This window comes from Pecten maximus, chromosome 12 (assembly GCF_902652985.1).
Source record: "Pecten maximus chromosome 12, xPecMax1.1, whole genome shotgun sequence".
NCBI lineage: Eukaryota > Metazoa > Mollusca > Bivalvia > Pectinida > Pectinidae > Pecten > Pecten maximus.
In genome coordinates this window covers 320,723-347,793 of record NC_047026.1, presented here as the reverse complement: position 1 = coordinate 347,793, position 27,071 = coordinate 320,723, and the positions used below count along the sequence as shown (strand labels likewise).

Here is a 27,071-nt window from a genome sequence, read left to right as displayed (position 1 = left end):
ACTAATTCTAATAAAAATAATAACATGGTATGTAACACATTATAAGATGATACATGTATTGCGTTATAATGTTACAATAAGGACAACAAGTCTTTGTAAACGATTGAAATGTTTTATGAAAAATTCTGTTGGTCTGATATTCCAAGACAATACCCTTTTTTCTAGCATAGCATCTTCAAGATAAAGATATAATCTCGTTTGTTATAAAGATGAACATTATCCTGTTTATTATCAAGACCATTTACAAACTTTCAAAATACTTAACAGAGCGTGTTTCAACAATATCAAACCAACAGAATAGTTCCAATCTGAAAACAAGAATTAAAATCAGGCTGTAAAGGAAAAACATGTGACATCAACTGAACGTGTCTGTGAAATTCTGATGACATATATCTGTATTTTCCAATTGTACAAACAAGCATTCCTAGACTCAATCCTGTGTCCAATATTTACTTTTATCAGTTCTTGTTTATCTCATTTATCAATATCTATATTTTCATACCTATATATAAATATATGTAAATATTTATCAAATCATTGAATACATTGGTTAAGATTTAAATAAGAAAACACAAAGAACTGGACACAGACTGTAATATAAAAATGTTACTTGGCAATATATGTTTTGGTAATTCAACCAGAGATATTAGGCACAGCCTCACACTACAAATGTTTCTCATTGACTTTTACACCAAACTCTCCACTATTATCAAGAGTCAATACAAGCACATTACCAACCGATCCAATTAATTGTCTGCTCATGACAAATACAATTCATCTGAAATAGGGTGCTAGTTGGCTGAGTTTACCTACAAGACAGCGATCAATCTATGATATGGGCAATACAAGCCAGTTTTAAATAAGGGAAATTAGGAATTTTGAAGAGAAAGGATCTGTGCAGAGGTCAAAGGCATCCCAATGAGTACAGCTGGCAGAACAGCACAAAGTAGTTGGAAATGATGAAAAGATCAATTTAACATAATCTCTGTCATTCAAGAAAAGGTTATTCCAAAAGCAAAATCTTAAGGTATTGTGATCAGTTGTATGTTGATTTAATACTTAATGCAATGAAAATTTCTTAATTTGGGTAGTCTTTACATTCATGAGGAAAACATCCCATCAGAAATAATACACTTTATACCTAGATCAACCTAACATAATCAGCTTGTCAGAGATATCTGTAACTCACTTTAGAGGTCAAGTTGAGCAAAATTTTTCAAAAAGTCTTGTTTAAAACACTTGATTTTCTGTGAATATTAATCCTTTAAAAATATCATCAGTACTGACTGAAGTAGCTTTCACTCAAAAATTGTTTGGGTGAATAAAACCAGTAAAAAAAGGACATTAATAAAATACTCGATCAATGCTTCAATGTAAACTACTTTTGTCGGAGTGTCAAAATGACCATTCCATTATTGAGATCTATACTGAGAGTGATGTCACTTGTGAAGAGTCCAGTGAAAGTTGACATGAGAAACAATTATAGATGAGTTGTTGGTGCACATCTCCGATTGATGACGAGCGATGTATTTATTGGTCCAGCTTTGATAACATACCCTTTCTTTTTGGAGAGATTTCTCTTCCTTCTCTTTCTTTCTCAGGTCAGAACAGTAATCACTGAAAATGGCCTCTCTCTCCCTCATCTTATCAATAGCCTTGAATCGGTCATCTTTGCCATACTTGGCAGCAAAGTCACTGAAGGAGGATCTACAACACCAACATACAAATACTTGTTATGTACGATACAAGCTTAAATTATCATCAACACAACACAACAAATTTAACAAGCAGTTGCTATACATCTTACGAGTCCTTAATTTCCAATATAAGACATTAGAAAAAAAGCTGGTGTGTTTTTATGACAAGAGAAATGCTCAAATGATAAAGTAATTATCAATTATATGTGTTTCATTATAAATAACTTGTTTTATTCAAAATGTCACAAAAGATAAAAAAAATTCTAAATAAAGACATGTACACATATTCAACAATGAGGTTTGAGAGGGCCTGTTATTTGACCCGACAACTTAAATATCTGAGCAATTTACCGCAATTGACCAGAAATAAGAGATCTTTACTGTACCAAATTGACAAAACATGTTGTTTTGTTTCTACAATACTGAAAGAGTATTGTTCTACCAAACTGAAAGAATATTGTTTTCACACAACTATTCGAACAATCTGAACAGGTCATTCTACTGACAATTTTACCTAGAATTAAATTCAAAGGGGCATATCTCAGAATAATATTGAAATGAAAAAATGATTACACACAAACTTCTGTCTAATCAGGTGGATGGAAGTTAATTCCAGTATAGACCCTAACTTTGCTAACAGGGGTTATAATACGTCTACCTGAACCAAAATTCAACCTATTCAAACATGTTTGAGCCAGCAATACAATGTCGGCTGTTCACTGCCCTGGTATAAATAGCCTGTGACCATCCCTCTCTTGTAGGTGGCAACTTGTTTCGCTATCCTTTCACACTCCAGCTAGATGGCGGCTTAAAGATCTCCAGTACCTCAGTCTTCATACATGTTTTGGCATCAGCATACAATTTCCATTGCCAATATGATGAAGCAAAATAATTTCTACAGTACTAAACTCATTTTTTTATTTCAATGGTCGAAACTTTAACCATAATATTTCCCATTTTACCATATAATGTATATACTTCATTACTTTAATGTTTTAAACAGCAATACTTATAGAATATTAGAAATCATATGATTCTTTATCATCAATACTCATTGATCTCATTCTAATCAATCAAACAAAACTAAATGCTGTTATCCCCAAAACCTCCCTTTAAACTGTCAGACTTTAAATAGACACTACAATTAAAGTAGGAGGGGGTGTATTCTTTTGGGGGTTGTGTGAGCCTTAGTGAATTTGTGTGTCCCTTACAGAGGTTGTGTGTCACTAAGGGGATTATGTATCCTTTAGGGATGTTGAGTGTCTCTTACGCGGTAGCGAGTCCTTTAGGGAGGTTGTGTGTCCCCAACAGGGATTGCCTGTCCCTTAGGGGGGTTGTGTGTCCCCAACAGGGATTGCCTGTCCCTTAGGGGGGTTGTGTGTCCCCAACAGGGATTGCCTGTCCCTTAGGGGGGTTGTGTGTCCCCAACAGGGATTGCCCGTCCCTTAGGGGGGGGTTGTGTGTCCCCAACAGGGATTGCCCGTCCCTTAGGGGGGTTGTGTGTCCCCAACAGGGATTGCCTGTCCCTTAGGGGGGTTGTGTGTCCCCAACAGGGATTGCCTGTCCCTTTAGGGGGGTTGTGTGTCCCCAACAGGGATTGCCTGTCCCTTAGGGAGGTTGTGTGTCCCCAACAGGGATTGCCTGTCCCTTTAGGGGGGTTGTGTGTCCCCAACAGGGATTGCCTGTCCCTTAGGGGGGTTGTGTGTCCCCAACAGGGATTGCCTGTCCCTTAGAGGGGGTTGTTAAGTCTTTTAAGGAGGTAATGTTTTCTTTTACAGGGGAAGTGCATTGTACAGGAGAGTGTGTGTCTCTTAGGGGGAATTTTAGTCTTTTACGGGGGTTGTATTTCCCCTAGCGGGAAGGTTTGTTCCTCGGAGGAGGTTATGTGTCCCTTATGGAAGTTGCTTAAAAGATATCCATGAAATCAGACTTGGCATTGCAGTGTTATATATTAAGACATGTCACTGTGCATACATACTTTCCATGAAGTCTTGCCTCATCAAGCAGTTGTCTGAATGAGTCCTTCCGCTCACGTAATTTTCTGTGTTTTTCCCTGCGCTCCTCCTCTGCTCGCTCCTTCACATATTGTTCAAATACCTGTTTACGCTCCTTAGAAGTAAGTAGCAAATAGCGAGGATCAAACACAATCTTGTGGAGTTCCTTCTCCCAAGTAGAAAATGCCGACACCTGAAAAGGCAAAAAGGCCACAATTGTCAAACAAGAGGCCCATGGATATCAAATGCCATCTGACCTTAAAGACCTTAATACTATTGTTGACTACATACTCAGTAGTAAGTAGAGTGGTAATGTTTGCCATGTCATTTGTACTGATGCTAAGCCGATTACCACTCAATTCTGATATAAGGTTAGGCAAGGTTTATATATTAAAATAAATTTTGTAGCCCTTCATTCCAGCATACTTCTGGTCCAATATCAAGTCTTTGGGTCTCTTGGTTATTCAGAAGTCGTTGTATAAAGATTTAGCCTATTTTAATCCTGACCTTGAATGTAGGTCAAGGTCATTCCTTTGAACATAGTTAGTAGCCCTTCACCCAAGCATGCTATAGGCCCAATATCTGGTCTCTGGGTCTCTCAGTTATTGACAAGAAGTTATCTAAAGGGAAAAGTTATGCCGCCAGACAAAGGGATGACATAGAGCCGGACAACAGTCGCTGCAGGAAAACATTTTACATGTGTATATAAATAATGCATGTGTATATAAATAATGCAAAGAAATTTTCTGAAACATTCATCATTAACTATTTTGTAAATTTAAAACTCTGAACTAAATATTCTGTCAACTGACCTCTTTCTCCGCTAACATGTCCCGAAACTGCTTCATGCGAATCTCCAGAGGGACAACTGCTCGCTGTCTAGCTGCCTGGACTTCTGCCTCAATGGCCGCTTCCTTACCTACATCTATCCTCTTCACCTCATCTTTCTTGTCCTCCGTCAGCTCATCCATCCTACACATCAGAAAGAAAACAACAAATTCATTGTCACTTCTCCAATTAGATATCACATGCAGTTGAAAGTTTTTGCATTTTGGTCGTTTTCAGATAAAGAGAGAAAATAAAGTGACACTGAAAACAATTCAAAACTAGAACTGTTGCCAGGATGGCTGACTAATATCCCTCGCCATTCCCACGAGGCAATGGACAACTGGAACTGTTATTCAGAGGCTAACTAAGATACACTGTGCACGCCCTCATTTCTGAAAATGGTATTGACCAGTTACCACGGTCACCAAAATTTCAAATTACAACAAGAGCTCATCAAGAGGTAGCATGATATGCCCGTCACTGGAAAAGCTACCACAGGAACATGTAGCGATAAGCAATAAGTTAGATATGTTGGAAGTTTAAGTTTGGAATTATGTTCGATTTACATGTACTTAAATATATGGTATCCACAGTATGGTCCCTTTGTATAATCTCCCTAAATTTTCCTTTCATGCTATCTCTTACTGTTATTTATATAATATTCTTATTTTAATGAGACTTCACACATATTTTATACTCATGCATGATTTTGCAGTTAAGAAAAAATGGAGACCCTCTCCCCCAAAAAATTGTATATACAGTATATATATATTTCAAAACAATTCACAAATTTAATACATTTCTTAATTCAAAAAGGAAAATAGGTGAATTCAGCCTAAATAGCTGAAAATAATCATGTCTGAATACTAATCTTTTATAATTACTTTTATTAAATTGCCTTAAACACCATGGGTGTACGTACAGTGAAGGGTATACCATAATATGACATTGACAGGCGTATAAAAACCTAACGTATGTTGAACATAATTGCTTCTTGTTGTAGTGAACAAAATCCTAAGTGGAATTGACTTTCTACACAATTCCCATATTTGGCAATAAAAGAATATTGCTTCAGTACTCTATCAGATACACTTGATACAATATTCTGGACAGATAGGTAGTCAAGGCGATTCCAATATACCACACACACACTCACACCCACACACACAACCCTAACTTTGCTGCATGGGGTATAATATCTTTTTTACTTTTGATATAGAGTGAAATTTCATTGTCAGATGGGTTTTTTATTGCCTACTCATTAGAACTGAATGAATTTGTTTACATCTGTCATTGTCAATATAAACCTCTGCAACCAACACTTCATTGTAATGTGAACAGGTGAACTTTTAAACTGTTTACGACAAATTCTTTCATCCAAGATGCTATAGATGTCCATGTTGCAGGTGCAGTTCATGTCTGAAGGTCCAAGGTAACAACCACCACAAAAATGTCACAAACAAGAAGCCATAACAGTCATTTGACTTTAGAGACTAGTACTATTGTAGTGTACGTACTCAGCAGCAAGAATAGTTGTCCGGTATGCCATGGCAGCCATCTTGGGATTTCTAGTCAACTCGGAAAATAGCAACACTTGGTCCACATGTGGACATTTTATTTTTCAAGAAAGTAACTGTACATGTTCAGTAGCAAGTAAAGTGGTAATATAGGTCATCTGGCCACCTTGGGTTTCAGACTAACCCGAAAAATAATAACTTTTGATGAGAACCATCTGAGGATCATTTCAGGTAAGTTTGAGCTGAATCCAACTGGTGGAATGTGAGGAGCTTCAAATGAGAAAAGTTTACGCAGAGCTGGGGACAATAGGTGAGACACAATGGCTATAAGTCATCCTGGTCCTTAGTGGCCAAAACATAAAAGATGCTCATTTTCTTCCAAATGTGTGCAAAATATTATTCTTTGATGGCGATGTTATCACTCTTTCTATAAATGTTGATTCATGAATACTTCAAATTTGATACTTTAAGATGTCCTAGTTGTTCCTGACCTATCGACAATAAGTTTTCTACCAAGTGATCCCTTAAACACTTTACATGTGGCTAATGTTTCCACAATGTCACTACCCCAATAACTGATCAATTTTCCCCTTTATACTTACTTTTGCTTCTTGGCCTGTGGTTCTCCTTCCTCCTCCTTCTTCTCAGCTACAACAATTCAACAGATGATGAAAGTTACAGGATACCAAGTCATGGCTTTAGCTACTTTGGCTTCTTTATGCTTTTTCATCACTGAACATTTCTATGAATGAAGCATAATACTTGAGCTAGTACTGATCATATTTACCCTTGGCTGCATCAGGTGGGGCCTGAAGCATCTTCTCCACATCCGGGCGTCCTTGGATCTCCTCTGGTTTTTCCCACAGTGACGTACGCTGACTTGGGTTGTAGAAGAAGACTCGACCATCCCCAGTCCACACCACACACCTGTCATACACACATACCCCTGTATTATAGTGTGTACAACTTACAATGCAGAGTGTTTCTACACACATGCGTAAAAAATTTCCAGAGATATGGATAACTTTTCCTTGCCCCATCATTTCTATAAATTTGAATCCCAGATATCTAGGGATGTTACAACTGAAATATCAATGTCATACATTGCTTAGTTCCAGAGAAGAAGTTGTGAATATCAATATTGCCAAATGAACCCCTTTTGACCCCACCCCTCAGGCCCCTGGGGGGCTAGCCCCCTCATTTGTATAATTATTAATTCCACCCAGCAGGACTTTATCAGGGGGTTTTGGGAAACAGACCCTGGGGTCAAATTGGGAAAAATTGATCGACATAGCAGGTTTTTTGGAAAATTTTAACAAATACCACTGTGACAACTAAATACGTCATTTCTTGTCTGCATATAGAGAATATAATTGTTACGATTTATAACTTATGTCAAGGGTCCTGCATAAGATATTTGATACCAAAAACAGACCGAGTCATTCAGTAGAGGGCATTTGCAGTGAAAAATCAGGAGTGTAAAAAGATTTTTTTGCCACAAGGGCTAGTAGACACCAAAATCTCACTAACCCAAGCTTAAAATCTACAAGCCCAGCAATATTGTTCAATTACCGGAAAACTATTGAAATAATCTACAATATAAAATTATCATTTTCTAAAGACTCTTTTTATTAATTACATGTACTTGTATATCATTTTATATCGTTTACTAGAGAACAAATGTCTGAAATTTGGAGAGAGAAAAAAAATCCCGATTTTTTTTTCCCCGTTTCCGGACTCCGGTCTCATTTTTAGAATAGTAGTCAACAAATATGGCCGCCAGCTGGCTTGCTTGCATGGCTTCTGCTGCTGACTTTGTGAGAGATAGTCTCCTAGATCCATGCCAACATTCTTATATCAATTAAAATATCCTGATTTGGTAGCAAAGATTGCTGATTTTATTTTTCTTTTGAAAAATCTGCACTGCAAATTACATAATTTGCATGTGAAAATTGTATAATGATCACTTTGAAAACAGGAGGTTTTTCATCATCATCTGGAAACAAATAAATCCATGTTCTTTAGAGTTATACTTAGGATATGAATATTACCTGGAATTACAAGGTTTTCAAGTGTGTTTTTGCCAAATATAAAAAAAAATTCACTGTCTGACTGCTTTCCAATGACAATGGTAGTTGTACTGTTAATAGACATATTTTTATTTTCTCTACACGCGGAAAGCCATGGTATGGCATAAGCTCACCTTGGTCCTTCGGACCATGTGGGCTAAAATAAAGGAGACTCATCAGCAATTCCTATGATGAAAGCCACAATAAAAGTTCAGAACCAAAGCAGAAGTTGCACCGGTTGGTTGTATTCTAAGCCCATATATTAAGGGTTTTGAGTTCCTACCAGAACAAGGAATGCAAGATGTCCAGAGGGCCTGTATTGCTCACCTGGTTTATTTGAGCAAACATCAAAATAATGATTATGTTCAATTTGCTAATAGCTTCATTTGTTGATGTATGATTATGTTGTGGGGATCTCAACTGCTTCAAAGATATAACCAAGAAACAAAGTCAAGATTCAACTTGATCGTATTTAAAGAAACTATAAGTCCCTTTGGGCGGGGAAAGAACCCTGGGCCAATTTTATATCAGGATTGTGATCATCTCTTGATGCAAAGCAAGGCTATATATGATTATAGGGTGTGGATCTGAATGGTTTCAAAGATAAAACAAAAGAAACAATACAAATCCCCTCGCGTGCTAACACATGAACTCCGGCGCAAAATGGGGGGGGTGGGGTTATTGCAGGACATTGAAATAACATCAGTTGGCATTTGCACTGAACTGCAAAAGACATGGATGGGCTTATTATCAGGCATGGCTCATTGCCAGATAAATATGGTATATATTGTTATGCATTCAACAGTATGTGGTTACGCATCACATTAGCAACTTCATTTCCTGATAGTTATTATAATTATGTGTGTATCTAAATGCATATATAAGCATTTTCCTTTGTTCAGAAGGTTTAATTGGCATAGTACATGATTATTTTCTTGGATGGAGTCCCATTCAAGAAAAATACAGAATGCAGATTTTCTATAAATACTAATGGTGACCTTGACCTTGACCTTGACCTTGGCACCCTGAAACACGAGCTCTTTCGAGGTATTCCTATGCTGGACCCATATATGAAGTTTGGTCAGAATCCGTTCAAAAATGAAGTGGCAAGAGCGCTGACAAAAAGTGAACATACATACGTACGTACAAACGGAACGCTATATCCCCTCCCCGACTTTCGTCGCGAGGGGATAATAAGTCTTCGAGGGTGGAGAAAAGACCCCAAACCCCAGGGGTTGGGGGTGTGGGGGGGGGGGGGGGGGGGGGGGGGGGGTGTCAGCCTCATTATTTGTATAAATTTGAACCCAAACTTCGGGGATTTAACCACTGAAATATCAATGTCAAACATTGCTTAGTCCCACAGAAGAAGTAATTAATATCAATACTGACAAATGGATCCCAAAGGGGTCAGCTCCACCATTTGTACAATTTTGAATCCTTACCACATAAGCAGTGTTTTCATTTAGAACCGGTCGCCGGCCAAATTGACCAGTTAGAATGGTGTTTTGGCCGGTTCAAATGACTTAATTCACTTTTTAAAAAATGTCTAAAAACATGTTATCGTAATCCTCAGATACATGTATACCTGTTACTATTCATTTGTAGCCTTTTACAAATATTTTTATTGAAAACTCTGCATAAGGATGCTACCTATCAAATATGAGCGATGTATATAAATTAGTTTTAGAGAAGTTGTTTATATATCTTTAGCCAAATTGACCCCTTTAGATTCGCCCCCCTCAGCCCCCTGGGGGTCAGCTGGATCATTTATATTTTTTGAAGGATGATACCAGTCAAATATGAGCAATATCCATTGCTTAGTTTCAGAGAAGAGGCCATCTATATCAATTAAGCCAAACTGACCCCTTTAGATTCGCCCCCCTCAGCCCCCTGGGGGTCAGCTGGATCATTTATATTTTTTGAAGGATGATACCAGTCAAATATGAGCAATATCCATTGCTTAGTTTCAGAGAAGAGGCCATCTATATCAATTAAGCCAAATTGACCCCTTTCAGCCCCACCCCTCAAGGCCCCAGAAGGTCAGCCACCACCATTTGTACAATTTTGAATCCCTACCCTATAAGGATTCTACCAGTCAAATATGAGTGATAATGATAGCTTAGTTCCATCGAAGAAGGTGTTTACATCAATTTAGCCAAATTGACCGCTTTTGGCCCCTCCCCTCAGGCCCCCAGGGGGTCAGCCCCACCATTTGTACAATTTTGTATCCCATAAGGATGGTCTTCATTATCTTTCTTCCCTACTAGAGTTGTATGAATCCATACAGATACATGATCTGCTAGGAATTTAATATCTTGTGACACACATACCAAGGTGTCCCTGGTACTGGTGTACTCGATACTGGACGTGCTTTCTCTGCTGCTTTCTGTTCCTCAGTCTTTTCGTCTTCTTCCTCCTTTTTCTCCTGATGGGAAAAGAGCATAAATTTAACTGCAAACATGTTTACTATAACAATTCCCCACCTAACCTTGGTATCCTGAAATAATCATTATTATAAGACTTTCTCATACTCAATCTTATTTATATGCATACACATCTTTACTTTGAAGGAGTTAAGCTGATAAAATGTATTAAGTCCAGATTGTACAGACATTGATAAAAATATATTACAAGAAGATACTTTAGGGTCCATCCAAGATATACAAATTGATTTCTTATTTACTTCTGTGTGTCTGATAGGGAATCGTTCACTCAATCAATTAAGTGATATCATTCAACTGATAAATTTAGATCTTGGCCAAGTTGTTTAAAAAGTGGTGAGCTTATTTGATAAGTGAACAAGAGGCCCATGGGCCTTAACGGTCATCTGACAAACACTTACACTTACAGCTAGCAGGGACACACCCCTCAATCCAGCATTATTACCATAAATTATTTATCGCACCCAGTTATGTTTTAGATCAAATTTGGTTTTTATCCATTTAGCTTGTCCAGGAAGAGCAGCATCATAAAGCAAAATTTTAGCCAAGTTCCCATTTTTGGGGCATGCCCCTCTGTCCCAATGGGTCAGACAAGACTCATTTATATCAATTAGGATTGCCTTTCCCCAATGATGTTTCATACTAAATATAGTTGTAATCAATTAAGGCATTAAGAAGGAATTGCATTTTAAAGAAATGTTTAACCTAAGCGCTCCTTTTGCCCCATCTTTTTTTCCCCAGGGGTCAAACCTGTCTCATTAAAAAATATGATTGCCGTCACCTTATGTTTCACTTCAAATTAGGTTGTAATCCACCAAAAGGTTAGGGTGGATTAGGATTTAACAGCAAATATTCACCAAAGTTCCCCTTTTGGGGCCCTGCCCCTCAGGCCCCAGGGGTCACACTAGCCTCGTTTATATAAAATATGACCACCCTTCCCAAAGGATGTTTCACACCATATTTCGTATTAATCCATCCAAGGGTTAGAGAGAAGTAGGATTTATAGCAAAAATTCACCAAAGTTCCCCTTTTGGGGCCCCGCCCCTCTGGCCCTAGGGGTCAAACCAGCCTCATTTATATAAAATATGATTGTCCTCCTCCAATGATGTTTCACACCAAATTTGGTAATAATTCACTATGGGGGTTAGGAGGAGTAGTATTTTAAAGCAAAATTTCATCAAAGTTCCCCTTTTGGGGCCCTGCCCTTCTGGCCCCAGGGGCCACACCAGCCTAATTTATATAAAATATGACCACCTTCCCCCAATGATGTTTCACACCAAATTTAGTTGTAATCCACCAAAGGGTAAAGGAGGAGTAGGATTTTATAGCAAATATCCACCAAAGTTCCCCTTTTGGGGCCCTGCCCCTCTGGCCCTAGGGGTCAGACCAGCCTCGTTTATATAAAATATGATTGTCCTCCTCCAACGATGTTCCACACCAAATTTTGTAATAATCTACTTTTGGGTTTTGGAGGAGTAGTATTTTAAAGCAAAATTTCATCAAAGTTGCCCTTTTGGGGCCCCGCATCTCTGGCCCCAGGGGTCACACTAGCCTCATTTATATAAAATATGACCGCCCTCCCCAAATGATGTTTCACAACATATCTGGTTGAAATCCACCAAAGGGTTAAGGAGGAGTAGGATTTTATAGCAAAATTTCATCAAAGTTCCCCATTTGGGGCCCCGCCCCTCAGGCCCCAGGGGTCACACTAGCCTCATTTATATAAAATATGACCGCCCTCCCCAAATGATGTTTCACAACATATCTGGTTGAAATCCACTAAAGGGTTAAGGAGGAGTAGGATTTTATAGCAAAATTTCATCAAAGTTCCCCTTTTTGGGCCCGTCACTCTGGCCCCAGGGCTCACACCAGCCTCATTTATATAAAATATGACCACCCTCCCCCAATGATGTTTCACACCAAATTTAGTTGTAATCCACCAAAGGGTAAAGGAGGAGTAGGATTTTATAGCAAGTATCCACCAAAGTTCCCTATTTAGGGCCCGCGCGGCCCCTCTGGCCCTAGGGGTCAGACCAGCCTCGTTTATAAAATATGATTGTCCTCCTCCAACGATGTTCCACACCAAATTTTGTAATAATCTACTTTTGGGTTTTGGAGGAGTAGTATTTTAAAGCAAAATTTCATCAAAGTTGCCCTTTTGGGGCCCCGCATCTCTGGCCCCAGGGGTCACACTAGCCTCATTTATAAAAAATATGACCGCCCTCCCCAAATGATGTTTCACAACATATCTGGTTGAAATCCACCAAAGGGTTAAGGAGGAGTAGGATTTTAAAGCAAAATTTCATCAAAGTTCCCCATTTGGGGCCCCGCCCCTCAGGCCCCAGGGGTCACACTAGCCTCATTTATATAAAATATGACCGCCCTCCCCAAATGATGTTTCACAACATATCTGGTTGAAATCCACTAAAGGGTTAAGGAGGAGTAGGATTTTATAGCAAAATTTCATCAAAGTTCCCCTTTTGGGGCCCCGCCCCTCAGGCCCCAGGGGTCACACCAACTTCATTTATATACAAGAGATCCCAGAGGGATCTTGGCGCCCACCATTGAATGATCTTCATAGGTTCCATGTCAGATTGATCTTTTCTCTACTTTTCCCTTCATTTTACTAATCTGTGCAAATCGAGACATCCCTCCAGTACTTTTCAAACAAGGGAACCCTAGCTATATAAGAAAGTTGAGATTTAACGATAATGGCTGTTTGTTTGCCAGGTTGTTTTCAGGACAGACTGGTCCAAAAATGCAATACAAGGAACCAAGGGGAACCTACTTCTGAAATTTGAGAAAGATCCATTCAGTACTTTGAGAAATAGCGATAACAAACTTCAATTGTCAAAATCCAAGATGGCTGCCTGTCAGCCATGTTGTTTTCCGATTAGTCTCAAAACGCAATATGCATAACTAGGCACCAAGGGGAACCTACATATGAAATTTGAGAAAGATCCCTTAAATACTTTCTCAGAAATAGCGATAACAAACTTCAATTGTCAAAATCCAAGATGGCTGCCTGTCGGCCATGTTGTTTTCCGATTGGTCTCAAAATGCAATATGAATAACTAGGCACCAAGGGAAACCTACATATGAAATTTGAGAAAGATCCCTTCAGCACTTTCTCAGAAATAGCGATAACAAACTTCAATTGTCAAAATCCAAGATGGCTGCCTGTCGGCCATATTGTTTTCCGATTGGTCTCAAAAGGCAATATGCATAACTAGGCACCAAGGGGAACCTACATATGAAATTTGAGAATGATCCATTAAGGACTTTCTCAGAAATAGCGATAACAAACTTCAATTGTCAAAATCCAAGATGGCTGCCTGTCGGCCATGTTGTTTTCCGATTGGTCTCAAATCGCAATATGCATAACTAGGCACCAAGGGAAACCTTCATATGAAATTTGAGAAAGATCCCTTCAGTACTTTCTCAGAAATAGCGATAACAAACTTCAATTGTCAAAATCCAAGATGGCTGCCTGTCGGCCATCTTGTTTTCCGATTGGTCTCAAAATGCAATATGCATAGCTAGGCACCAAGGGGAACCTACATATGAAATTTGAGAAAGATCCCTTCAGTACTTTCTCAGAAATAGCGATAACAAACTTCAATTGTCAAAATCCAAGATGGCTGCCTGTTGGCCATGTTGTTTTCCGATTGGTCTCAAAACGCAATATGCATAACTAGGCACCAAGGGGAACCTACATATGAAATTTGAGAAAGATCCCTTCAGTACTTTCTCAGAAATAGCGATAACAAACTTCAATTGTCAAAATCCAAGATGGCTGCCTGTTGGCCATATTGTTTTTCGATTGGTCTCAAAAGGCAATATGCATAACTAGGCACCAAGGGAAACCTTCATATGAAATTTGAGAAAGATCCCTTCAGCACTTTCTCAGAAATAGCGATAACAAACTTCAATTGTCAAAATCCAAGATGGCTGCCTGTCGGCCATGTTGTTTTCCGATTGGTCACAAAATGCAATATGCATAACTAGGCACCAAGGGGAACCTACATATGAAATTTGAGAAAGATCCCTTCAGTACTTTCTCAGAAATAGCGATAACAAACTTCAATTGTCAAAATCCAAGATGGCTGCCTGTCGGCCATGTTGTTTTCCGATTGGTCTCAAAACGCAATATGCATAACTAGGCACCAAGGGGAACCTACATATGAAATTTGAGAAAGATCCCTTCAGTACTTTCTCAGAAATAGCGATAACAAGAATTGTTTACGGACGGAGGGACGGACGGAGGGACGGACGGACGGACGGAGGGACGGACGGACGACGGACCACGGACGCAGGGCGATTTGAATAGCCCACCATCTGATGATGGTGGGCTAAAAATATGACCGCCCTCCCCCAATGATGTTTCACACCAAATTTAGTTGTAATCCACCCAAGGGTAAAGGAGGAGTAGGATTTTATAGCAATATTCACCTAAGTTCCCTTTTCGGCGCCCCGCCCTTCTGGCCCCAGGGGTCAGACCAGCCTCATTTATATAAAATATGATTGCCCTCCCCCAATGATGCTTCAAACCAAATTTTGTAATAATCTACTTTTGGGTTTTGGAGGAGTAGTATTTTAAAGCAAAATTTCATCAAAGTTGCCCTTTTGGGGCCCCGCATCTCTGGCCCCAGGGGTCACACTAGCCTCATTTATAAAAAATATGACCGCCCTCCCCAAATGATGTTTCACACCAAATTTAGTTGTAATCCACCAAAGGGTAAAGGAGGAGTAGGATTTTATAGCAAGTATCCACCAAAGTTCCCTATTTAGGGCCCGCGCGGCCCCTCTGGCCCTAGGGGTCAGACCAGCCTCGTTTATAAAATATGATTGTCCTCCTCCAACGATGTTCCACACCAAATTTTGTAATAATCTACTTTTGGGTTTTGGAGGAGTAGTATTTTAAAGCAAAATTTCATCAAAGTTGCCCTTTTGGGGCCCCGCATCTCTGGCCCCAGGGGTCACACTAGCCTCATTTATAAAAAATATGACCGCCCTCCCCAAATGATGTTTCACAACATATCTGGTTGAAATCCACCAAAGGGTTAAGGAGGAGTAGGATTTTAAAGCAAAATTTCATCAAAGTTCCCCATTTGGGGCCCCGCCCCTCAGGCCCCAGGGGTCACACTAGCCTCATTTATATAAAATATGACCGCCCTCCCCAAATGATGTTTCACAACATATCTGGTTGAAATCCACTAAAGGGTTAAGGAGGAGTAGGATTTTATAGCAAAATTTCATCAAAGTTCCCCTTTTGGGGCCCCGCCCCTCAGGCCCCAGGGGTCACACCAACTTCATTTATATAAAATATGACCGCCCTCCCCCAATGATGTTTCACACCAAATTTAGTTGTAATCCACCCAAGGGTAAAGGAGGAGTAGGATTTTATAGCAATATTCACCTAAGTTCCCTTTTCAGCGCCCCGCCCTTCTGGCCCCAGGGGTCAGACCAGCCTCATTTATATAAAATATGATTGCCCTCCCCCAATGATGCTTCAAACCAAATTTGGAAGTAATCCTCCCAAGCGTTAAGGAGGAGTAGCGTTTTGAAAGAAAAAGTTTACGGACGGCGCACGGCGGACGGCGCACGGCGACGGACGAAGCACGATGACTATAGGTCATCCTGACCCTTTGGGTCAGATGACCTAAAAACTAATGTCTTCTCTACTTCAAAACCTGTGTGTATATTCCTTAAAATAGGCAGGTAGGAAGAAACTAGTGTAATAGTTTCATATAAAAGTTAACTTTTACCAGAAATGATTTTAGTTGAAACTTTGAAATTAATGATCAACTGTTAAGTGGTTATAAAAAATCCTAAAAATTTTGGAAAGTTAAATAAAGAGTGGTTAAGCAATTGGAAGGTTTTTTTTATAACTCAGTGTTGCCATAAATTCTGGCAGGTGCTTGGTAAAATAAACCCCTTACAACATCATTATCTGATATCCAAACCCTCCACAATATACCAATTTACCAAAATATTCTAACTTGACTCCACATTAACCCATTTTCCTAACTCTCTACAGTACACCATTTCACCCCAATATCCTTAATCTCCAAAATATACCATTTCAACCCCGGAGGGTCAGCCCTACCATTGGTACAATTTTGAATCTCTATCCCATTTTACCCCCCACGAGCCGAACACGCCACAAGAGCCCAGGGCACGCCCAAGAGCCGCACGCGCCACAAGAGACCAGGGCACGCCCAAGAGCCGCCACGCGCACAAGAGGACCAGGGCACGCCCCAGAGCGGCACGCTCCACAAGAGACCAGGGCACGCCCAAGACCCGCACGCGCCACAAGAGACCCAGGGCCACGCCCCAAGAGCCGAACGCGCCACAAGAGACCAGGGCACGCCCAAGAGCGGCACGCGCCACAAGAGACCAGGGCACGCCCAAGCCGGCACGCGCCACAAGAGACCAGGGCACCCCCAAGAGCCGCGCGCCACAAGAGACGAGGGCACGCCCAAGAGCCGCACGCGCCACAAGGGACCAGGGCTACGCCCAGAGCCGCACGCGCCACAAGAGACCAGGGCACGCCCAAGAGCGGCACGCGCCACAAGAGACCAGGGCACCCCCAAGAGCCGCACGCGCCACAAGAGACCAGGGCACCCCCAAGAGCCGAACGCGCCACAAGAGACCAGGGCACGCCCAAGAGACGAACGCGCCACAAGAGACCAGGGGCACGCCCCAAGAGCGGCACGCGCCACAAGAGACCAGGGCACCCCCAAGAGCCGCACGCGCCACAAGAGACCAGGGCACGCCCAAGAGCCGAACGCGCCACAAGAGACCAGGGCACCCCCAAGAGCCGCACGCGCCACAAGAGACCAGGGCACCCCTCAAGAGCCGCACGCGCCACAAGAGACCAGGGCACCCCCAAGAGCGGCACGCGCCACAAGAGACCAGGGCACCCCCAAGAGCCGAACGCGCCACAAGAGACCAGGGCACGCCCAAGAGCCGCACGCGCCACAAGAGACCAGGGCACGCCCAAGAGCCCCACGCGCCACAAGAGACCAGGGCACGCCCAAGAGGCGCACGCGCCACAAGAGACCAGGGCACCCCCAAGAGCCGCACGCGCCACAAGAGACCAGGGCACGCCCAAGACCCGCACGCGCCACAAGAGACCAGGGCACGCCCAAGAGCCCCACGCGCCACAAGAAACCAGGGCACGCCCAAGAGCCGCACGCGCCACAAGAGACCAGGGCACGCCCAAGAGCCCCACGCGCCACAAGAAACCAGGGCACGCCCAAACACCCCAACGCGCCACAAGAGACCAGGGCACCCCCAAGAGCCGCACACGCCACAAGAGACCAGGGCACCCCCAAGAGCCCAACGCGCCACAAGAGACCAGGGCACCCGCAAGACCCGCACGCGCCACAAGAGACCAGGGCACCCCCAAGAGCCCAACGCGCCACAAGAGACCAGGGCACCCGCAAGACCCGCACGCGCCACAAGAGACCAGGGCACCCCCAAGAGCCGCACGCGCCACAAGAGACCAGGGCACCCCCAAGAGCCGCACGCGCCACAAGAGACCAGGGCACCCCCAAGAGCCGCACGCGCCACAAGAGACCAGGGCACCCCCAAGAGCCGCACGCGCCACAAGAGACCAGGGCACGCCCAAGAGCCGAACGCGCCACAAGAGACCAGGGCACGCCCAAGAGCGGCACGCGCCACAAGAGACCAGGGCACCCCCAAGAGCCGCACGCGCCACAAGAGACCAGGGCACGCCCAAGAACCGAAACGCGCCACAAGAGACGAGGGCACGCCCAAGAGCCGCACGCGCCACAAGGGACCAGGGCACGCCCAAGAGCCGCACGCGCCACAAGAGACCAGGGCACGCCCAAGAGCCGCACGCGCCACAAGAGACCAGGGCACGCCCAAGAGCCGCACGCGCCACAAGAGACCAGGGCACGCCCAAGAGCCGCACGCGCCACAAGAGACCAGGGCACGCCCAAGAGCGGCACGCGCCACAAGAGGACCAGGGCACCCCCAAGAGCCGCACGCGCCACAAGAGACCAGGGCACGCCCAAGAGCCGCACGCGCCACAAGAGACCAGGGCACGCCCAAGAGCCGCACGCGCCACAAGAGACCAGGGCACGCCCCAAGAGCGGCACGCGCCACAAGAGACCAAGGGCACCCCCAAGAGCCGCACGCGCCACAAGAGACCAGGGCACCCCCAAGTAGCCGAACGCGCCACAAGAGACCAGGGCACGCCCAAGAGCCGAACGCGCCACAAGAGACCAGGGCACGCCCAAGAGCGGCACGCGCCACAAGAGACCAGGGCACCCCCAAGAGCCGCACGCGCCACAAGAGACCAGGGCACGCCCAAGAGCCGCACGCGCCACAAGAGACCAGGGCACCCCCAAGAGCCGCACGCGCCACAAGAGACCAGGGCACCCCCAGAGCCGCACGCGCCAACAAGAGACCAGGGCACGCCCAAGAGCCGCACGCGCCACAAGAGACCAGGGCACGCCCAAGAGCCCCAAGCGCCACAAGAGACCAGGGCACGCCAAGAGCCGCACGCGCCACAAGAGACCAGGGCACGCCCAAGAGCCGCACGCGCCACAAGAGACCAGGGCACGCCCAAGACCCCCACGCGCCACAAGAGACCAGGGCACGCCCCAAGAGCCCACACGCGCCACAAGAGACCAGGGCACCCCCAAGAGCCGCAACACGCCACAAGAGACCAGGGCACCCCCAAGAGCCCGCAACGCGCCACAAGAGACCAGGGCACCCCCAAGACCCGCAACGCGCCACAAGAGACCAGGGCACCCGCAAGAGCCCGCACGCGCCACAAGAGACCAGGGCACCCCCAAGAGCCGCACGCGCCACAAGAGACCAGGGCACCCCCAAGAGCCGCACGCGCCACAAGAGACCAGGGCACCCCCAAGAGCCGCACGCGCCACAAGAGACCAGGGCACCCCCAAGAGCCGCACGCGCCACAAGAGACCAGGGCACGCCCAAGAGCCGAACGCGTCCACAAGAGACCAGGGCACGCCCAAGAGCGGCACGCGCCACAAGAGACCAGGGCACCCCCAAGAGCCGCACGCGCCACAAGAGACCAGGGCACGCCCAAGAACGGCACGCGCCACAAGAGACCAGGGCACGCCCAAGAGCGGCACGCGCCACAAGAGACCAGGGCACCCCCAAGAGCCGCACGCGCCACAAGAGACCAGGGCACGCCCAAGAGCCGAACGCGCCACAAGAGACCAGGGCACCCCCAAGAGCCGCACGCGCCACAAGAGACCAGGGCACCCCCAAGAGCCGCACGCGCCACAAGAGACCAGGGCACCCCCAAGAGCGGCACGCGCCACAAGAGACCAGGGCACCCCCAAGAGCCGAACGCGCCACAAGAGACCAGGGCACGCCCAAGAGCCGCACGCGCCACAAGAGACCAGGGCACGCCCAAGAGCCGAACGCGCCACAAGAGACCAGGGCACGCCCAAGACCCGCACACGCCACAAGAGACCAGGGCACGCCCAAGAGCCCCACGCGCCACAAGAGACCAGGGCACCCCCAAGAGCCGAACGCGCCACAAGAGACCAGGGCACGCCCAAGAGCCGCACGCGCCACAAGAGACCAGGGCACGCCCAAGAGCCCCACGCCCCACAAGAGACCAGGGCACGCCCAAGAGGCGCACGCGCCACAAGAGACCAGGGCACCCCCAAGAGCCGCACGCGCCACAAGAGACCAGGGCACGCCCAAGACCCGCACGCGCCACAAGAGACCAGGGCACGCCCAAGAGCGGCACGCGCCACAAGAGACCAGGGCACCCCCAAGAGCGGCACGCGCCACAAGAGACCAGGCACGCCCAAGAGCCCCACGCGCCACAAGAGCCCAGGGCACTCCCAATATCCTCACTCTCCACAATATACCATTTCACCCCCAATATCCTCACTCTCCACAATATACCATTTCACTCCCAATATCTTCACTCTCCACAATATACCATTTCACTCCCAATATCTTCACTCTCCACAATATACCATTTCACCCCCAATATCCTCACTCTCCACAATATACCATTTCACCCCCAATATCCTCACTCTCAGTGTACCTCCTCCTTTTCTTCCTCCTTCTCCTCTGCCTCGTTAGATATTTCCTCTGTAACTGCACTGTAACCATTGACCTGGGGACTCTCTGTCTGCATTGGCTGCGGCTGTTGTTGCTGCTGCTGGGGAGCCACTGGAGGTGGTAGTTGCTGTTGTTGTTTCTGTGCTATTTTAGCTGGAAATAATTACACACATTGCTAAAACGATTCATGGTAAATATGTCCAGAAAGCCATTTATTGTTTATTGCTATGACCTCATGAATGTTGAATAAATAAATAAATTTCATTCCTTAAAGGACCCAGCCACTAATGTGACAATGACATAAATATCACAGAAAACAGTTTTTCTAAGAAAATACCTTCCCAGTCAAGCAGTACTTGTGGTTTATCCCATGTAGATTCCATAGAGCGGGAGTTGTAGAAGTATGAACGTCCATCGCCATTTTTATGTTCAGACCATTCAGCAACCTCTGGAGGTTTGGGTGGCATCTGGTAGAAATATATGGAAACAGTGTTATATTTTCACTTTCTGAGTGTTTTTACATCAAAACTTGTTTTATTGTTTAAAGGAAGTTTTCTTACTGACTGAAACTTCTTCAATGCCGATTCTATATAGTCTATTAAATTCTTTTGCTTTTTTTTTCACTGGAACTTATTTGTTAGATATCCTAGCTGGAACATTGGGTGATGCTACCAATTTTCTAACTGGGACGTATATTTACCTGTGTAGTCGGGGGTTTCTGAGCCGCTACAGCATCAGCAGCAGTCGGCTGCACCTCTGGCTGACTTGGAATAGGCTGTGCAGCACTCTGACTAATGGGGACTGGACTAAAGCCTTGGCCCATCTGATTAAATCCTGAAATTGTTAAAATTTGTGTAAATTAATTCTGTATGGCACATTGTTCAGTGATTGTAATTGTACATGACAAACCGACTTCTCTAGCTTGTCCCGAAGGTGAGGTTCAGTGATTGTAATTGTACATGACAAACCGACTTCTCTAGCTTGTCCCGAAGGTGAGGTTCAGTGATTGTAATTGTACATGACAAACCGACTTCTCTAGCTTGTCCCGAAGGTGATGTTCAGTGATTGTAATTGTACATGACAAACCGACTTCTCTAGCTTGTCCCGAAGGTGAGGTTCAGTGATTGTAATTGTACATGACAAACCGACTTCTCTAGCTTGTCCCGAAGGTGATGTTCAGTGATTGTAATTGTACATGACAAACCGACTTCTCTAGCTTGTCCCGAAGGTGATGTTCAGCCGTGCACAGCTACAATTGGCATGTTCTGAACTAGTCAAGCATGTCCACAGAGGTATTTACAGACCTACGCTAGCGTAACTGTAGACTTCACTTGCCATTGTTGGCATCTTGCTGTATATTGTATTTGGCCATCTTTCACAACACAATTACTATATTTTGTATCATTTTATTTTCATCAAAATCATGTGTGCACCAGTGATGGGACATCAGTTGAAAATCTGTTTTGATTATCGGATCACATCTGTTAGGACAACCGATGTAGTCAACCGATTAATAATCGGTTTATCACAAGTGTTTTGTTTCAGTTATTAATCATCATTTTGTTATGTAATGTGTATCAATACTTATCTTTTGTAAGTGTAATTATTCCTATTTCTAATAGTTGATGGTGCACATGAATGTATGATTGAATGATTAAGACAGTTACAACTGTACTTTTGGTCAACAGCTATGACTTTCAAAATTGATATTAATTATCCAAGAAGAATGAAGAGTAAAAGTATCTGGATTTCACAGATTTGTTTATAAAACATGAAATTGTCAATGATTATATACTTTTGTTAATAAAGTGACATTTTCATTTTCTACATGTGGTCTTTGTAACTTTTGTTTGTTGAATTCTAGATGCAAAAGAAGAATACAATATGAGCAGGTACACATATAAAAACAAGAATTACAATAGAGCAATGACGCCATGCCATAGAGCTTATATCCCATTGAATATGCATTGATGGATATTGCCATTATTTGCAATGGATATTTACATTGTAATTATACCAGACTACCAGTGTTGTTTTTTGTTTGTTTATTAATCATGCATGAAAATGCAATTATTAGCGCTTTTAATTTGTCTACCAATGGCCAAATAGTTGGGACTTCCAAAACCGAGGAAAAAGTTTCAGAAACCTATTTATGAGAAAAAAATATTTTAACTAGCAAAGTTTTATTCAACAGATTAAGTAACAACTGATTAACAAAGCCACTTTCTTTGATTTAACAAAAATATAAATTGGAAACAATGTTCAGTGAATAAATGTTAATTTCAAATATTGTGGTAAACCGTAAATTCATCTATTGATATTATTACAGTATACAATTACAAAATATAAATAAAAATGTGCTTCTTTGTAGAATGTAGATTGTGTATTGCCTATTGCGAGATTACATAAGTATGCAGGGATTGAGCAATGTGGATGGACTGTTTCCCTTATACCTAGCAGAAACATACATCATTACTCAGATAATATATATAAAATGTGCTAAAACTTATCGTTAAGAAACCAAATGATTCCTCCAGGGCTACTTATTATCGAAAATAATGAACAGATGGAGTCATTTTATAAGTCTTTTACTATCAAATACCGAAATGTAGCTACCTGTATTTTTGTAACATTTCTTACAAAGGCTGCAAACAGCAACCGTCATGTCAAGGTTTTTTCTAGAAGGACCCCGTTCTTTTTTTTATTTTGCGGAATGCATATATCCCATACTTTTGACTTTGCCTTTCCACCCCGGGTGGTCGAATAGCTCTGTATCAGTATCCGTTGTAGTGGCAATTGCAACGGAGTCGTCGACGACGAGGCAGCCATCCGCCATCTTTATTCTAAGGTTATAACATTAGAGTGACTTCCCTTAATTCGGGCGCGTTCGATGATCGATTCTTGAAAAACGGAAATCGATGGTCGAAATTGAAGGTGCATTCGATTCGTCAACCGATTATAATCGATGATCGGCACACCACTAGTGTGCACCTTTGTTTTAGAAAAGTGTAATTGATTGTCATTATAAATGGAATGAATCTCAATACTAAATGCCTTCAAACCTCTGCCTATTCCATCATCTATAAATGGTACATTAACCTATACTGTGTAACCATCTGTAGATTTTTATTGGTCAAATTTCACCTTGAATGCTTTGAATTACTCACTAATTGTTCGCAAACTAAGTTACCTGTATCAATAAGGGAAATACAGAATTTATCACCAAAATAATTCTTTAACATCCACAGTATTAGTATTAACTTACCAGTCATGTCAGGTGTAGCACTGACTGGGTTTTGATTGGTGGCAGCTGCTTGAGCTAGAACAAAATATATATAAACATTTTAAAAGGGGAGGTCTAATAGAGATTACTGATGAAGAAATATTCCTTAAATATCAAGCCACAAATAGCAGGTAATGGCATTCTATACAAAAGGGTATGATGATTAGATGAATCTTCTTCAAACTAGTGCTTATTGTAATGGAGACCATTACATGCGTCCTCCAAACAACTCCTGCAATCATAAATGAAGAAGTTGATATCTCAACAGTGTTTGAAGTAATGTCATACTACACTATATATCATTTTGATTTCATCAAGATTGATCAATGTAAAAATTTCAACCTATTAGCAGCCTCTGTGTGGCTTGCTAAACCCATGCAGTTGTATTCACAGTCCCCTAATACCCATATATACACCAAATTTCACTGAAATCAAACTTTCGACCAATCAGAAAAGTCTGTGTGGTTGCTAACTTGCTATGGCAACAAAACCCATGCAGTTGTATTTGCACTCCCTTAATACCCGGATATACCAATTGCAATCTAAATTAAATAATATATAAAGTTCAATCAATCAGAAGCCTCAATGTGGTTGCTACCGCAAAGAAACCCATGAAGTTGTATCCACAATTCACTAACACTCCCATACACCCAATTTTTTATAGAAATTGAAGATACACAGCCCCACCACTTGTACAATTTTAAACCCCACCCCATAAAGATGCTACCAGACAAATAAGAGCGATATCCATTGCTTAAAAGTTTTTTAGATTAATTCAGCCAAATTTACCCCCCTTTGACCCCGCCCCGCAGCCTCCTGAGGGGTCAGTCTCATCATTTGTACAATTTTGAACTCATACCCCAAAGGGATGCTACCATTCTCATACATATGAAATATAAGAGAGATGAACAACTTTCTGTGAACAAGAAATAGCAATAACAAACTTCAACTATCAAAATCTAAGATGGCCACCTAATGGCAATTCTATTTTCCTGAACAAACTTAAAATTGAATGAACACGACTAGGGACAAAGGGAAACCTACACATAACAGTTGAGAGGTATCCGTCCAGTGCTTCTTAAGAAAAAGCAAAAACAACATTAAACTCAAAATCCAGAATGGCTGCTCAAAGTGATCGACCATTTCAGTTTTTCTGATCAGGCAGCCATTTTGTTTTCTCGAACAGACTAAAAAATTGAATGGGCACAACTAGGAACAAAGGGGAACCTACACATAACAATAACAAGGACTGTTTATGGATGGACAGACAAAAGGTGATTGATGGTGGGCTAAAAACTGTTGCAATTATTTTATTCTTCTTATCTCACCCTGTGCCACTGCAGCTTGAGCAGCGGTAGATGTGCCAGCCATAGTTGTTGGGGTGTTTGTCTGCAGGGCCTGGGATGCCATTGCCTCCACGTCAGCTTGTGTGATGATCTTCACATTCTCCGGTTTAACCCAGGCCGACTCTCTGGTGCGGGCATTATAGAAGTATGCCTGTGGAAACAAAAACATTATAAGTGAACTGATATTTAATTCAACCACTTTGCAGAATCACAAATATATAGGTCTTGCTTTCCACCAAGACATGGTAAAGGTAGGTTGTTATGTGAAGCTTGTTTGCAACTTCATACCCACAGATTGCTGATAGTGCCAGAAATAAATAAATGAAGTAACCAGTCATTTAACAACATGAATCGAAATCCTACATTAATTTGTGGACCATGAACTTACCCCAAGAGTTACCCCAAAAACTCCTAAGTATTGAAACATCAATTGCATCTGTACCACTAAGTTTGCCTCATAATAACAATTCAACTCACAAGAATGTATATTTCTTAATATCACTGATGGAAACATTTGAATTAAATAGTATACATAATGATAACTTTACCTTTCCTTCGGCTGTCTTAGTCTCGACCCACAGTTCCTGATTCAGGTCTGACCCAGGTGCTGTCTGACCGCTCCCAGCAGAGGTTGGTGGCATGAACCCGGGAGGGGGCATTGAAAAATTTGGTGGAGGCATGTTTGGAGGTGGCATCATAGGTGGTCGCTGTCGAAGAGTATTAAAATTCAGATGCAATACTTCAGCAGGGTTGACATGCAGTATTTTCTTTTTGAAACACAGTTCTTTTGATATAAATAGCTTGAATAGACTTCCAAAAAATATGTGACATTCTTTTTTTTCCATACAACATTTAAACTTTTAGGGATGTCTTCATTGCACGCTTTGCTTGGTATACCAGAACAGCTGAAATATATGGGAACTAGTTATTCACAAAATTTTCAATTTTTTTTTTTTAATCAACATTTATCATGCCTGGAAAACAACTTACCATACCAGGTGGGGGCATCCCTGGAGGTGGCATGCCAGGAGGCTGCATACCTGGGGGTGGAGGCATTCCTGGTGGGTGCCCCATCCCCTGTGGTGATCCCATTCCCGGTGGAGGTGGACCATAGTTAGGATCAAAAGGAGGTCTGCCTGGCCCTCCGAAATGGGATGGATGTCCTCTAGGTGGCCCTCTCATCCCCGGAGGAGGTGGACCTCGCATACCAGGAGGAGGAGGTCCCCTCATTCCTGGAGGTCCCGGGGGCCCTCGGAATCTTGGAGGTCCATGTCCTGGACCTGGGGGTCCTCTTCCAAATGGTGGCCTGAAAAATAAAAATCATAGTTTCCATGATTGGTTACAGAATATAAACTATTATATCTCTTATTGTATGTTTTAGTTTAAACTTAAGAGGTTCAAGTCTGTCTATCGTCCTGAGCTATGTTATCATAGCTAGAGCAATACGAGAAACCAATAACATATAATACAAAGGAAGGGCACATCACAGTATCAAGATATATCGATGGACATGATTTTACCAACAGGAACATGCATATTGTTACTGCAAACCAGTCACGTGCACCAACAAAGAACTGTTTCAAATCGATTATACATATGGTTACTGGGCTAATCAGGACGTCTATTATGACAATTTCTAAGCAAATATCTAAAGAGGCGACCCAGCAATAAAATGGGGGTATCGGGGTGGTAGTGGAGTCTGGTAACTTCGGGTAAGAGACATGTAAATCGCATATATTTGTTTACGTTTTTGGGCCTGGTAAAGAGACCTCCAAAAAGCCCAATCCAGAAAGTTATAAACAGTTAT

At 43.1% G+C, this 27,071-nt stretch overlaps 1 protein-coding gene across 1 annotated transcript in view; it reads right to left on the bottom strand.

The window, feature by feature from the left end:
- The window catches only part of LOC117339276 (transcription elongation regulator 1-like), a 43,818-nt gene that overhangs the window by 16,548 nt on the left and 199 nt on the right, over positions 1-27,071 (bottom strand). Inside the window, exons 2-14 of the mRNA XM_033900782.1 lie at positions 26,255-26,570; positions 25,813-25,971; positions 25,247-25,415; positions 23,901-23,954; positions 21,336-21,469; positions 20,973-21,102; positions 20,619-20,788; positions 10,436-10,530; positions 6,824-6,963; positions 6,639-6,684; positions 4,504-4,663; positions 3,676-3,884; positions 1,557-1,707 (exon numbers count right to left, since the gene is read on the bottom strand). Coding sequence (XP_033756673.1) covers positions 1,557-1,707; positions 3,676-3,884; positions 4,504-4,663; positions 6,639-6,684; positions 6,824-6,963; positions 10,436-10,530; positions 20,619-20,788; positions 20,973-21,102; positions 21,336-21,469; positions 23,901-23,954; positions 25,247-25,415; positions 25,813-25,971; positions 26,255-26,570 — 1,933 coding nt within the window. The remainder of the gene's footprint in view (positions 1-1,556; positions 1,708-3,675; positions 3,885-4,503; positions 4,664-6,638; positions 6,685-6,823; positions 6,964-10,435; positions 10,531-20,618; positions 20,789-20,972; positions 21,103-21,335; positions 21,470-23,900; positions 23,955-25,246; positions 25,416-25,812; positions 25,972-26,254; positions 26,571-27,071) is intronic.